The sequence below is a fragment of the Trichechus manatus genome, unplaced genomic scaffold, assembly GCF_000243295.1.
Source record: "Trichechus manatus latirostris isolate Lorelei unplaced genomic scaffold, TriManLat1.0 scaffold00104, whole genome shotgun sequence".
Classification (NCBI taxonomy): Eukaryota; Metazoa; Chordata; class Mammalia; order Sirenia; family Trichechidae; genus Trichechus; species Trichechus manatus.
In genome coordinates, this window is record NW_004444040.1 from 2,248,974 (window position 1) to 2,262,559 (window position 13,586).

Genomic DNA, 13,586 nt, shown 5'->3' on the forward strand with positions numbered 1-13,586 from the left:
ATAGAACTCCTCAACTCTGTAAGACCTCTCAACCCTGGTGGTGCACCAGTTAAGCTTGGCTGCTAACTGAAAGATTGGTGTTTCGAACTCATCCAGTGGCTCCGCAAGAGAAAGACCTGATGATCTGCTCCCATAAAGGTTACAGCCTAGAAAACTCTATGGGGTGGTTCTACTCCATCACATGGGGTCACTATGAGTCTAGATCGACTCAAAGCACCTAACAACAGCTGGCCTGGGGCAGGAAGCCCCTCCCCATCCAAACGCTGTAATTGGCTTGGCAACTATTCCCAGACCTGACATGCTACCACCTGTGCGTACCACCGTTGGAGGTAGGTGCTGTAACACCATGCAGTGCTCTAGTCTCCTGAAAGAATGAGTTTACCAAATTCTGTTCCTTGGCCCATCTGTGAAGAGTTGAGCATTCTCAGGGTCCTGGAAAACAAAAGTCCAGCTGGCCTCTGGTATCCACTGTAAATTTTATTTCTTTAGGGTTTTATCCCGACCAGTAGTTTAAAAACCAAGTAACACAGACCTAAGGGGTAAGGGCTGGGGACTGCACTTCCCTCCCACTCAGCGTGGACAGCAGTCGGGAAGAGAGGAGCAGGAGAGGCAGCTAAAGCGAGACAGCAGCAACAGTAACAGGAACAACGACATCCCAGAGCCAGCTCCCTCCTCTCCCCAGCCCTGGCTGGAGCCCCTATGGCTTAGGGTGGGGGGAGGTAGAACCCACCCCTGGCCTTCTCCCTCCCCTCCTCAGATAGCCTCCTTGGGGGCTCAATCCATTTCTTCAGGCAGGAGACTGAGGCACACGGAGAGGAGGAAGTGGGAGAGGAGGCCGCAGGAGAGGCAGGGCGGTGGCATGAATGAAGGCAGAGGTGAGAGGCGTGGGCGAAACCTCGGCTTGGAGGCCCCTGGACACTCTGCCCCCACGCCCACGCTGGGGAGGGGCGAGGAAGCCACACCAGCAGCACGGCGGGGAGACGAGGTGGGAATTAAGGCTGAGGGGCCTCATGACAGGCGGGGGCACAGGCCTCAGTCGAAGCCGTGCCAGTCGCTGTGCTCCGAGTCGTATTCCAGCTCAGCGCCCACACACTTGACACCGTCCAGCAGCATGGGTGTGCCGTGGTGCCGGTCTACGTGGCCCAGGAAGGGAGGCTGGTCACTGTGCTGTGCCCCTGGCCCCACCCATGCAACCCACTGGGGGGACCCCACCCCTTTCCTCAGGGCTCAGTTGGGGGGAACCCACCAAGGAGGTTTGGAACCAAGGGCCTGAGAAAGGATCCCTTTTTAGAACTGGGCTCCCCTGGAGGAGGGCAGAAGCCCCTCTCACCAAGCTTGCCTCTCCCTCCTGTAGCCAGACCCGCACCCCACCACCCCGGGTCTGCCAGGTACCCACTCTCACCCATGACGCGTGCCTGCACTGTCACGCGCACACAAGCGCCAGTGCCGCCCTCGCAGGCTAGGAGCATCTCCTCCTTGAGGACGCCCTCCTTGTGCGCTGAGTACTCACACTTGATGCTATAACCTACCCAGGGGTGGGGGCGGGTGATCAGCACCCCACAGCCCCCCACCCCTGCCACCAGCACTCACTGACCCCCACCCATCACCAAGACATGCCCGAACCTCCTTGAAAGGAGTAAGGATGGAAACTTGGGAGCCCAGAGAACACCCCTCCCCCAACAGGCCTGGGGAACTTTCCCTTCCTCGGTGGGTTCCATGTGGCTCCAAGGGTGAAGCCAACAAAACTTGGGCTTCCAGGAGGACCCGCTGCTTCCCCCTCACCCCTCAAAGGAAGGCAGGTAGTGGGGGTGATGGGGAGGAAGGCTGGGCTCTTGGGCAGACCTTGAGTGGATCAGGCAGCAGAGGCAAAGGCCTAAGGAGTCTTGCTCAATCTACTGAAGAACAAGGGCAAAACCACAAGGAGGGGGTGGGGTGTGAAACAGAAGCTGGGGCTGCTCTGGGTGGCATGCTGCCAAGCTGACACCTTAGCCTCTGCCAGATTGCAGCGGGGGGTGGGGTCCAGGGACCAAGGCCTGTAGAGTAGGGGGAAGCAGTGCCAAGCCAAAGGCCCAGGGCTGGCAGGCGTTAGGAGTTAGCCACTCAAAGTTCCTAAGGCTCCAGCAGGTGTTTCTTTAGGGGCAAGGCAGGAGGGTGGGCTGGAGGCCAATGCCAGCTCCTCGGTGCTCCCATCATCCCACTGAGGTAGACAGCACAGGAGGGACAGAGGCAGGCCTACAGTGTAAGCCTGGGACTTCTGTCCAGGGAGTGAGGTAGGCTGGGCATGGGACCTGGCAAGATGCCACACTGTGAGGCCACAAAGAGGCACCGTGTCCACTGCTGAGCTGTCCGTCAGCCCTAGATGGGGAGGAAGTGCCCTAGGTTCTCACTCCCACTCCCACCCGGCCCTGCGGGAGAAGGCAGGACTTTAGCAGCCCAGGGAGGGGTCGCACCTTCTGGGATGGGCATGACGCTGAGAAGCTTGAGGTGCAGGCTGGGGACAGGTGCCTCACGGACATCCTTGCTCAGCCTGCGCACTGGAGGCAGGGTGAAGGTAATCTCATACCTGTGCAGGATCTTCAGGAAGCCAACCTGCAGCAGGAGGGGCGGGGAGGGAGGCAATTACACTTGCTGCCTCCCCCAGGGCCCGCCCAGGTCATGTCACCAATGATCCTCGTGGGCCTGAAGACCTGCTTCCCTGGAGATCCTGAGGGAGCTACTCACTCCGTCACCCCAGCTGGCCCACACCCCCAGCCCGATGGCTCCAGGCCTGTTGACAGAACCCCTTTCCCCTGAGGGCCTCATCCCCACAGCTCAGCCAGCACACTCCTCAGCACCCACTTCTCACTGGCCCACAGCTCCTCAGTGGCCCATTTTATAGACGAAAAACTGGAAGCCAGGAAATGACTGGCTAGAGGCCACACAACACGACAGGGTAGAGTCCCTCTGGACCTCTTGGCCAATCCCACCTCTCATGGCACACAGCAAGGCACCAGCCATTGCCCAAAGTCCCATGACACATGTCATTCATCTGCCCCCCACATATACACCAGTGCCTGCCAGAGCCAACAGCCCAGGATCACGGACGCTGGTCCTCTAGTCACACATGTGGAGACACCAGGCAACAGAGGGATGAGATGGAATTAGAAAAACAAACACTAGACCAGCTGTTATCAGTCCAGAGCAGACCCACGGGCCTGGCACCAGCCATCAACCCAGGCTCCTGCCTACCCTGCTGGCACATGAACACAGATGCCTCCCCACCCACTCAAAGGCTCACTGTGCCCAACGGCCCCTACTCACGGCCCAAGTAATTTCTGTTGCTCATACACAGTGCTTAGCAAACGATGCCCTCTGGGGACAGATGCCATCCTTGGAAACTCCAGTCATGTGAAGGGTTACAAGCCAGGGTGGCTGCTGAGTGGGGAGGCTGAGCGGAGAGCCAGCCCACGAGCCATGGGGTGCACATGCTGCACTCCCAGCTCCCATGTGCACATACACTCCTGCTGACAGCTCAGGGGCTGGGACTGGCTGCCTGGAGCATTTAGCCTTCCAAGGGACCAGGCTGAGGTCACGGCATTATAAGTCTCAGTTCATGTGGCCCCCTCACACTCTGAGGGCACACCTCTCAGGAGGGCTTCCTGCTTGTACCTGCCAGCTGTGTCTACCCTGTAACCCAGCTATACCATTTGCACAATTTTCCTGGGGAAATACTCAGAGATGTGCCAACAAATACTCATCCTTGCCATATTTATAACAGAGAAAAACAAAAATAACTGCTAACACCCAAGAGTAGGAGACCAGCTAAATCAATGATGATACATCTAGTGGAATGCCAGGCAGTTGTAAAATCTCATGAAAAATTATTCACTGACACAGATAGGAGATGGTTCATAATAGAAGCAAACCAAACACAGCATAGACACCGTGAGACCAGTTTTTGGTTTTTTAAAGCATATACAAGTTCTATACAGGCATTGAAAAAAAAGCTGGAATGACACATATAAAAATAAGTCACAGTTATTTCTAGATAGCAGGATTGTGGGTACTTTTTAAATTTCTTTATATTTTTCTGTGTGTTCCAAATTTTCTCTAATAGACATGAATGGATTTTGCAATCAGGGGGGAAGCTATTTTTGTTTTTGGTTCATTCCATTTATTCCCTTGGGGAAGTTGTCGGCTGTAGGAGAAAGAGCAAGGATTTTAGAGTTCGGCAGAAATGGGTACAAACCTGGGCTCCTTTCCGAGCAGGGCAGCAAACCCCTCCTCAGGGCCGTCTTGATGGACAGATTTCCCCCCTCCCTCAAGGCACACTGCTCAACTCTGGGCCTGTGGTTTACTGACCAATCGGAGGGCTCGCTCCCCACTTAACTCCCAACCCATCCTTCCAGAGACTCCCTCCTGCCTCTTCCAAGTGGATGTAGAATCCAACAGTGTCCCAGAAGTTGGAGGAGCCACACTGGAGGATGTATGAGGTGTGGCCACTAGAAGTGATTGCGCCACCAAGCAGACAACTTAGGGGTGATAAATACTACCGCAAAGAGCCCACATCGGCCAGAGATTTGGCAAAGAGGGTGAATAAAGTCACACCTTGTTATCACCATAATTGTCAACAATAACCACACCTCACACACATATAGTCTTCCATTTCATCCTCACATCAACTCCACTTTACAGAAGAGGAAACAGACAACCTGCCTATGGCCACAGCATCAGAATGGCAGGCCTGGACCTGAACCCAGGCCTGGCGCACCACAGCCTGGATGTCCGCCTTCCATGGCTGCTGCCCAGATGATGCTGATGGAAACAGCTCTGCTCGCCTCGACTGCAGTAACATTCGAAATGTTCTCATCTCATTGAAACCTCACCACCCCCATTCTGCAGATAAGGAAACCAAGGCCCAAGGAGAGGCAAAGATGTGCCTATGAACCCAGTCTAGAGGAAACGGGACAGACAGGCCCAGGGGAACCAGGTCGATCTGGGAGGGGATGGAAGGAGTAGGGCTAACGATGGACGAAGTGTGCACGTACCTTGACAAGAAAGCTGCTGTCACTCTCCTGGGTGACCATGACCACCGAATCGTGCAGCTTCTCATCAAAGTGGACGTGGCTGTGGGAGCCTTCTGCATCATGGCCTGCCGCAAAGCGGATACTCCGGACTCTGGGCTTGTTGCCTAGGAGCATGGGAGAGGGCTCCAGGGGTTGCTGGCTTCACCTGTCCCCTGGAAAATACTCCCCCTCACCACCACCCCGACTGCCCTTGATATCACCCAGCACCCATTGGCTGGGCTCCTCTCAGGGCTAGGCTACCTCCCGACTGGGCCCTGGGGATCATGAGGTTTGACGCCCCCTACCTAAGCCCTATCTGCCAAGTCCTCCCAGAAAAAATTCCCACCAAGAGTGAGTGGGAGGAGGGGATTCAGGGATTGGTTAATATGACCCCTCACTTAGGAAGGATGAAGCTGAAGCCAGAGACTGGAAGGGACAGTCCCCTAGATTCCCACCAAACCCCAGGCATGCAGGACTTGGCCCCAGGCCTCTGGATCCCCAGACCAGTGCTCTCTGTCACAGTGCCAAGCTCCCCAGCACTGGGGCTTTCTCTCCCAGGTCTGTCAGTGCATGAGGCCCTGTCTGCCTCTCCTGATGACCCCAACCATGGGGACAAGGGAAGAAGCAGGACCATGTTCTATGGGATCTGCCCGAGGGTAAGAGAAACAAAGGGGGTCAAAACATGCACTCACCCACCAGGAGACTACAGATGTCACTACAGCACACCACTGATCACTAGCAGGTAAGAAGGAAGGACCCAGAGAAGCCTCCCAGACCCCTCTCCCAGGGAAGGCCCCTCCAAGATACCCTTCTGCTTAATTCCCCATCAAGCCCCTTGGATGCTCCTGAGATAGGTCAGCTTCTCCAAGGCCATGAAGGGCGGGGGATAGATGGGCAGAGTCCAGGGCTAAGGGCCTAAGCTGGATGGGGGGCTGGGCTGGGGCAGCCTTTCAGCCCTAGGCTTCCCAAGAGCCCTGCCCAGAGTCCTTTTGGTGGGAGGGCCTACGCCAACCTTGGCCTGGGTTCTTGGACCTAGGGGGGCCAGCCTGGCTCCAGGGAGGCCAGCCTGGCAGTTCTACAGTCTGCTGAGCCCCACAGACCTGACACTCAAGTCTTACTAAGTCTCCTCCGCCTAAACCCCTCCATTAGCCCTCTAGACTCTTGAATGACATCCAAACTGCCTTCCACAGCCTGCTGTGCCTGGCCCACCTTGTCAGCGTCAGCGCTCACCACGGACCCCCTTGTCCCCCACTCCCACAGTGGGACAGAGAGGCTGGAACACTGGGACACAAGGACACACACCTGCATAGGCCCATGCACCAAGGGGCCAGCAGGCATCCCCAGGGTTCCCTGCTAGGGCTTAGGTCAGCTCCAGGTGGGACCTGGCACAAACACTGGCACATTCAGACACACACACACAGCTGACACAGGCCCCACATGCAACAATGTCCCCTCCCACCAGGCCTGTTGGAAGCCCTCATGTAAGCTCCTGCCAGGCCAGAAGGTCACTCACTCTTGTTGGCTGCAGCCATGGACGCCCTCCCTGCCACAGGGCAAGACACGCAGCTCCTGCTGGACACCGCCACTCAAACTCAGCAGCCTCCCATGCTCCAGGGACACCAGCAGGGGCCTGAAAAATGAGGGGAGGGGAGGGCAGGGGTCAGGACCACCCATGGGCCCATAGCTGGGGGAAAGCACAGGGTGTCCCCTTAGGGAAGATCCAAGCCCCTGCTGCTCACAGCAGCCCACACCCTCTAGTACAGAGGGCCTCTGTCCCTCCCCCGACCCCACTCCTCCAACCCAGCCCCAGAATTCACCAAGAGCCCTCACCCCTGCCTGACACCCTAATGACCAGAACCTGTCAGCATGTGCTGAACGGCAGCTTCTGGGTGCCAAAGCACCAGCACAGGACTCCTGTGCCCTAGCCTGCCTGAGACTGGCAGGGCAGGCAACCTGCAAAGGAGGACACTTCACTGACACTTTCCAAGGGCCATTTCTGGCACTGATGACCCCAAGGGCTGGCCCAGCCCAGACACACAGGCTGTACAGTCCTGTAGCCAGAAGTCATGTCATTCAGGTCACACACCTAGTGCAGCTGGGCCCAGGTCAGAGTCAGGAAGGTTGGTGGGGATCACAAATGAGGGAGTGCACAAGATCCACCGTGTCCTTGGAGCTTTCCCTCCTGGCAATCAGGGCCATACACAGAACAGGCGTCTCAGTGCAGGGGCAGTGGGAGGGGCCCCGGGAGGCCTGTGAGCAGCCTGGGCTCCGATGGGCTGAGCTGGGACCATCTGAGCATCAAACAGAACAACAAGTGCAAATGACGGACACAGACGGAATACATGAAATCAGAGCATTCACAATGGTTATAAAAAAAGAAGAGAGAAAGCAAAACAAACAAACAAACCCAAAGCCTCATTTGTTACCACTGACGGTAGCAATGCCCTAATTCTCCACTCTGAAAACTGGCAATTAAAGAGAAATGATTCCGCGTGCCTCTTGGCCTTTCCTGTAACCAAATCGCCCTGGTGATCGAGGGAAAGTCCTTCTTTACAGAATTCTTGCTACTAAATGACAAAGGAATGACCTACTGCAAAGTCATTCTATAATCCCTAAAGAAACAAATGCTAGAGGCTGGGAATGCTAAACCACAGAGCTGAATGGTCAACAGCTGAGTCGATTCTCACAGATGAGCTGAGGTTCCTTAGGGGACTAACAAGTTTACAATGGAGGGATATGACATCACCCAGAAAGGCAGTGATCAATCTCAGCTTCACTTGCAGTGGGACAACCTGACACACTGATGCCTCCCGCTGTGGTGCAGCATGGAGTCACAGCATCACTGATAAGGTTCTCAGGCCAAAAATGTTTAAGCTCAGTCTAACGAAGCCTGTAACTCCAACGTCCTGTTTACCAGAAATATAGAGGCTAGTAGAACAAATTAAATGCATCCATGAGAAAGCAAAGCGACAAACCCAGAAGGCAGAATATTCTACAGGATAACGGACCTGATTTTTTTTTTTTTTCCCCAAATTGCAAGAATTAAAATAAGGGCGGGAGAGGTTTGTTCAAGAAAGGCAACTGGCAAACTTCGGTCTGTAGGTCTACCGCCTGTTGTTTCTTTTTAATAAAACTTTATTGGAAAACAGTCACATTCATTTGTTCACATATTGTCTGTGGCTGCTTTTGTGCTAAAGCAAAACTACTTTGAGTAGTTGCAACAGAGACCATGTAGCCTATAAAGCCTGAAATATTCACTATCTGGCCTTTCACAGAAATTTGGCAACCCTAGTTCTAGATTAACACATTTAGGAGACCAAGAAGACAGGTTATTTTACAGGACAACTGACCTGTTTTTTCCACCACATCAATTGCAAGAATATTAATAAATGGAAGACAGAGGTTCTGACAAACTACTTATAAAAAAAGACATTTGAAGGATAATCAGGAAATGTGAACAAGACTAGATATTGGATAATATTAGGAAGTAAGAGTTGATTTTATTAGTTGAGATAATAGAATTGTTATTATGTAGGAAAATATACCCTTATCTTTCAGAGATACAGACTGAAGTATTTGGAGATGCGTGGTCTCACCTCTCTCCCCATTTCCTAATGCCAGAGTTGCCTACCAGGCTCAAGCTCTGCCTCGTGGACAGGGCAAAGGGCTTCCGTAGCAGGAGCCCCTTAGCAGGAAGAGGCCCAAGGAGGTGCAAGGAAGGCCAATCAGCCAGGGCAGGAACAGCCCCAGGCCAGCACCCTCCCCTTAGGGGCTAGCTCCCAGGCCTCAGTCCAGGGTGCAAGCAACGGAAGTCCACCTCCACTCACCTCCAGGGTCAGTCCACAAAAGGACAGCCCTGGAATGTTGGGCTTGTCCCCAGGAAGCCTGGCCCTTGGAGAGCAGCTGCCACTCTCACCTCACCTGCTCCGGCCACCTCCTGAAGCTGTGGACTCAGCATGTGACAAATGGCCAAGCACAGGGGCTCCAAGCCCTTGTAGAGAGGCCATTCTAGCCACATCCCTCCAGCCATAGGGGAGACACAACCCAATGTTCACAAGACCCCCTATCACCCAGGACACTTCCTGGGCGAAACTCTTAACCAGCAGCTGCTGAACAAAGGCTCCCGGGGTTTCGTTTCATAAAACACTCTGACCCTGCACATGCAGGGCCCTGCTCTGTCTTTCCCCTCAACCCCACTGCTCTTAGAGACCAAAATTCAAGCCCTGGCCTGCCTTTGCCCAGACCATCAGGCCATCCCCTCTGCCAGTAACAATCCTGCCTCCCACCCAGGCCTCAACCCCAACATCACTTTTCTAGGGAAGCTCCTTCAACCCAGGATAAGCCTGACTCTTTAAAGGATCCGCCTCCTCACTTCTAAGATCATATGATACTATTTTCTCCAGCTTACAAGAGTAGAGACTGTGTTTTTGCCAAACCCTGTGTGCCCGGCACCCAGTGCATGCCTAGAAAGGAGCAGCTGTGTCTAGTAAAATGTGATGAATGAATAGCCAAATAAGGGGAGCAGCCTTGGCCTGGCCTGCAGCCAGATGTGGCATGGTCAGATGAGACCCTCTGGAAGAGGAACCCCCGTCCCACTCTCTCAGTCAACCCTGCCCTTGAGGGCACTCTTCGTGCTGTCCTCAGTGTCATCCCCCACTGGACATCCTTCTGGCCTTGCTACAGAGCCTGAGAGCCCACTAAAGGCACGACCAGCATCTCATGCAGAGCACCCAGCACTCGGTATGGAGCAAGCACTCAGGAACTGCCTGTAACCCTCGTAGTGAGAAGCCGGGGCGGGGGCGGGGGGGCGGCAACAGAATTCAGGAGCCTAAAACGAGAAATACCAAACCAGTTGCCTTCTAGTCAATTCTGACTCATGGAAACTCATGAAGAACTGTGCTCCGTGGGGTTTTCAGGACTATGACCTTTCAGAAGCAGATCACCAGGCCTTTCCTTCGAGGCACCTCTGGGTAGGTTCAAACCGAGAACCTGTCCGTTAGTAGTCAAGAATTTAACCATTTGTACCACCCAGGGACTCCAGAAGGCTAGAAAACCAAACCTCCTTTTGCAGCAAAGGGACTTGCCAATCATTGGCCCCTTGTCCACACACAGCTCTTCATCAGAAGCTGGAAAAGAAGGAGTGGACGTCTCCCTGCTGCAGTCTTGTCCAGGTAACCACTAGGTCCCAAGCAACCCGAAGCCTGGACCTGCCTCCGGCCTCCTCCTGTGCCAGCCAAATCCTCAGCTTGACCCAAGTCACGCAGTCCCTCCCCACCTCCACCCCCAGGTAACAGGGAGATGATCAGGAGCATGGGCTCCAGAGCCCAGCAGTCTTGGTTCAAATTCAGACTCTGCCCCTTGCTGGCTGCATGACTGGGGGCAAATTCCTTCACTTTTCTGTACCTGTTTCCTCATCTGTAACACAGGAGTAAGCAGCGGCCTCTTCCTCACAGGGCTTGGAGAACACTAACACATAGGGCGCGGCAAATAGAGCTGGTACCTGAAACTCTATAACAACACACACCCCCAGCTCATCCGCCCACCTCTGCAAAAGCAAAGCCCCAAAGGCCTGGTTTCTGAAGCAACAGCAATTTCAGGGAGGCACTGGCAGAGGTGCTTCAGGCAGTTCCTGGAACAGCCGGGAAGGGCCCGCAGGGTAGGCTCCAGGGACTTCAGCCTTCTCAGAAAACAGCCCAAGGGTTGAGAAGACCTCCCTCCTCCTTCTCTCCTCCTGCCCTCCCCACTCCTGGCCAACCAGGCCCCCAGCAAGGGCCAGAGAGAAGGTTCCTCCCAACCAGAGGGGATCCACGTATCATCCAGGCTCCCCACCCTCTGCCCTGATCACAAGGAAGACGTGGAGAATGTGCATCCTGGGAAATGCCACCGGGAAGGAATATAATGCCACCTTCAAAAAAAACAAAGCAAAACATGACAACCACCCCCTCCTTTGATGGGCTGTCAACAGGTCAAGGGTGGGACCCCTAAACAGTCACAGGATAGGGAGGGCTGGAAAGTTGGGACAAGGGCCTTAAGGGCTTCTTTTGCTCTCAGTTGCTCTCAGGGAAAATGGGGGAACTTTCTCTGGAGGACAGAGAGCTTTAGAAAAGAAAGGCTGCTTCCAGGCTACACAGCCCAGGCAGGGCTCAGCCAGGCCCAGTGGAGCCTCTGGCCTAAGAAACAGGCCCAGGGGCATGGCAAGTGGGCAGATAGATGAATGGTCACACAGGAACCTAGAGTTCTCAGCACCCTAGACGCTAGCCCTGGAGGGCGCTAGCTGCTACTCCAGGCTGTCCCAATCTGGAGCCCAAGGCTGCAGATTGGAGGAAGGGCTAAAGCCACAACAGTCTATCCACAACAAAGCAGTGCTCCAGAATCTGCCACCCATCCCTGTAGCTGTACTCCCCACACCACCTCTCTGCCCCAGAGGCAGCTCCCAAACCAAGGCATCACAGGGCCAGCCCAGATTGCCCTCCCCCCTGTTGTGTGGTTGGGGCATGCCCCCAACTTCTCAAGGTCTTGTTCCTCATTCATTCCTCAATCCCCATTCTCAACCTGTTCCAAGGACTTTGGGCTAGGAACTCTATAACCTTCCACCCTCCCCACCCCCCACCCCCCAGCCTCAAGCACTCAGTCCAGCAGAAGCTCCATCCAGCCTCACATTAAATCTCAGGCCTGTAAAAGGAACACTGCCCACTGAGGCCTTGAGACATGGTCACAGTGACCACCTGACTCCCAGGACCTGATATCAGACTGGGCACATAACTGGGGCCCTGCATACCTAGAACAAGGCCTGGAAAACCAAGGCTGGAGGTCAGGTGTGGCTGTGGAGGCTTCACATCAACTCAGTCTTGATGCGACCCCATTTCCCCTTCCCTCCAGTCAGGCCAAGGGTGCAAGGATAAGTATGGGTGTTCTGTCTCTCACTAAAGGTGGGGTGCGGGGGGGGGGGCTTGAACTGGGGAAGGGATCTCGCCACCCCACACCCTCCTGTCTTCCTGAGAAGTGCTGCCCTCCTCTGTCCAGCATGTCCTCCATCTCCTCATACACACAACCTCAGCTAGAGGGTGATTAGACTCCTCTAGCCTCCAGACTGCCTGCCCCACCCAGGCCCTTCCCTAGGCCTGTGACCCTGTGGCCCCAAGAAGTAGAGGCCAGGCCAGGGGGTAGGGGGGAACTGCTGCCTCTGACCTTCCTCATCCCCTGGGGCAGAGAAACGCCCTAACCCCACTCCCCAATGCCAAGATTCAAGAGGAAAGGAACCTGAAGCCTCTCCTCGGTCCAGCAGAACCCCTGCTCACTAACTGTAACACAGCTCCAGAACCTAAATCGAATCCCTCCTGCTGCATGACACAGGGGAGGTGGCCGCCAAGCCCGCAGTGGCACCAGGAGCCTGGACGTAGGACCCTGTATCCTCTCCTCTCCCGCCGCCATCCCGGTGGGTGTGGCGCTCCCATTCAGCCCCATTCTCATCTTCTCGGAGACGGACGCGGCTGGACGTCCCCTCATTACACCCCTGCGAGGCAGCAGCTCTGTCCCTCAGAGATAATCCTGGACGCTCCCCACCTTCACCTCGCCTGACGCAGGAGTCTCGGGAGCTCGCACTCCCCGACAACACCGCCCCCCTCCTTAGGGGTGCCGAGACCCTGGAGGCTCAAGGCGCAGAGGGGCTACTCGTCCAAGGTCACTCAGAGAGACGGTGGCAATGGCAGGGGGGGGTGTCGATGCTGACCCCATTACGCCCCTGCCCTCACTGTGACACACTTGACCCCCGACAGCGCCCCGCGGAGAACACCCCTGCCCCACCAACTAACCCACGTCTCCAGGTCCCGCCATCTCCCCACCTCAGGGGCCGGGGAAGCTCTCCAGAGTCTAGCCCCCACAACGGAGCCCCCCTACCCCAGTCCTTCCCCAGTCCTTCCCCCACGGCCGATGGAGTCCCAGTACCTACTGCCTGGGACGGGGCCGGGACCGGGAGGGGATCTCGGCGAGCGAGGCGGAACCTGCAGGCGGCTGAGGAGGGTCAGTCTCACCGAGTGGGGCGCACCCCGGGGCTCGGCTGGGCAAGGACGACGGCGGCGGCGGCGGCGACCGCCCAACACAGAGCTGGAGCAGGCAGGCTGGCGCCGCTCCTCCTGCCTCACCGGCACGCCTCCTCCTCAGCCCATTGGTGGGCCCGAGGGGGTGGGGCGAGAGCCTCTGCCGACCAATAAGCAGGCGCCAGAGAACCGCCAACAGGCGATATACTGCCAGAGTGACTTGCAGGGGGCCCCGCGGCTGCGCTATGCGAGTCCGAGCCAACCAGAGCTCGGAGAATTCTCGCGATGAAGACAGCCGGGCTGTCTTGACTTGGCCTGGGGCCAGGAGCGGCAGAGGAAAGGAGGGAGGAGCGTCTCGGGTATGCCCCGCCCCCGTCCCCACCTACGGCGGTGGAGTTTGCACCTCCTGCCTTGGCCTCAACTTGGGGGTTGCCCTCTATGGACACTGTACCCTCGGGCGGCAGTCAGGCAAAGCTTGGGCGGAAATGTTAGGCTCAGAGGAACG

The 13,586-nt window shown here is 55.9% G+C and overlaps 1 protein-coding gene across 2 annotated transcripts; it reads right to left on the reverse strand.

The window, feature by feature from the left end:
• On the reverse strand, nt 1–13,073 carry ADISSP (adipose secreted signaling protein). Of its 2 annotated transcripts, none has more exons than XM_023737513.1 (6): nt 12,994–13,066; nt 6,559–6,675; nt 5,028–5,170; nt 2,451–2,589; nt 1,403–1,525; nt 1–432 (listed from the first exon to the last, which is right to left on the reverse strand). In XM_023737513.1, the coding sequence occupies exons 2-6, from the start codon at nt 6,575–6,577 to the stop codon at nt 425–427; spliced, it is 432 nt and encodes a 143-aa protein (XP_023593281.1). In that variant the 5' UTR covers nt 6,578–6,675; nt 12,994–13,066; the 3' UTR covers nt 1–424. The 2 variants fall into 2 exon arrangements, with proteins under 2 accessions (XP_023593281.1, XP_023593280.1); XM_023737512.1 differs by lacking the exon at nt 1–432 and adding an exon at nt 461–1,133 and having other exon boundaries at nt 12,994–13,073.
• Nucleotides 13,074–13,586: the final 513 nt, after the last annotated feature.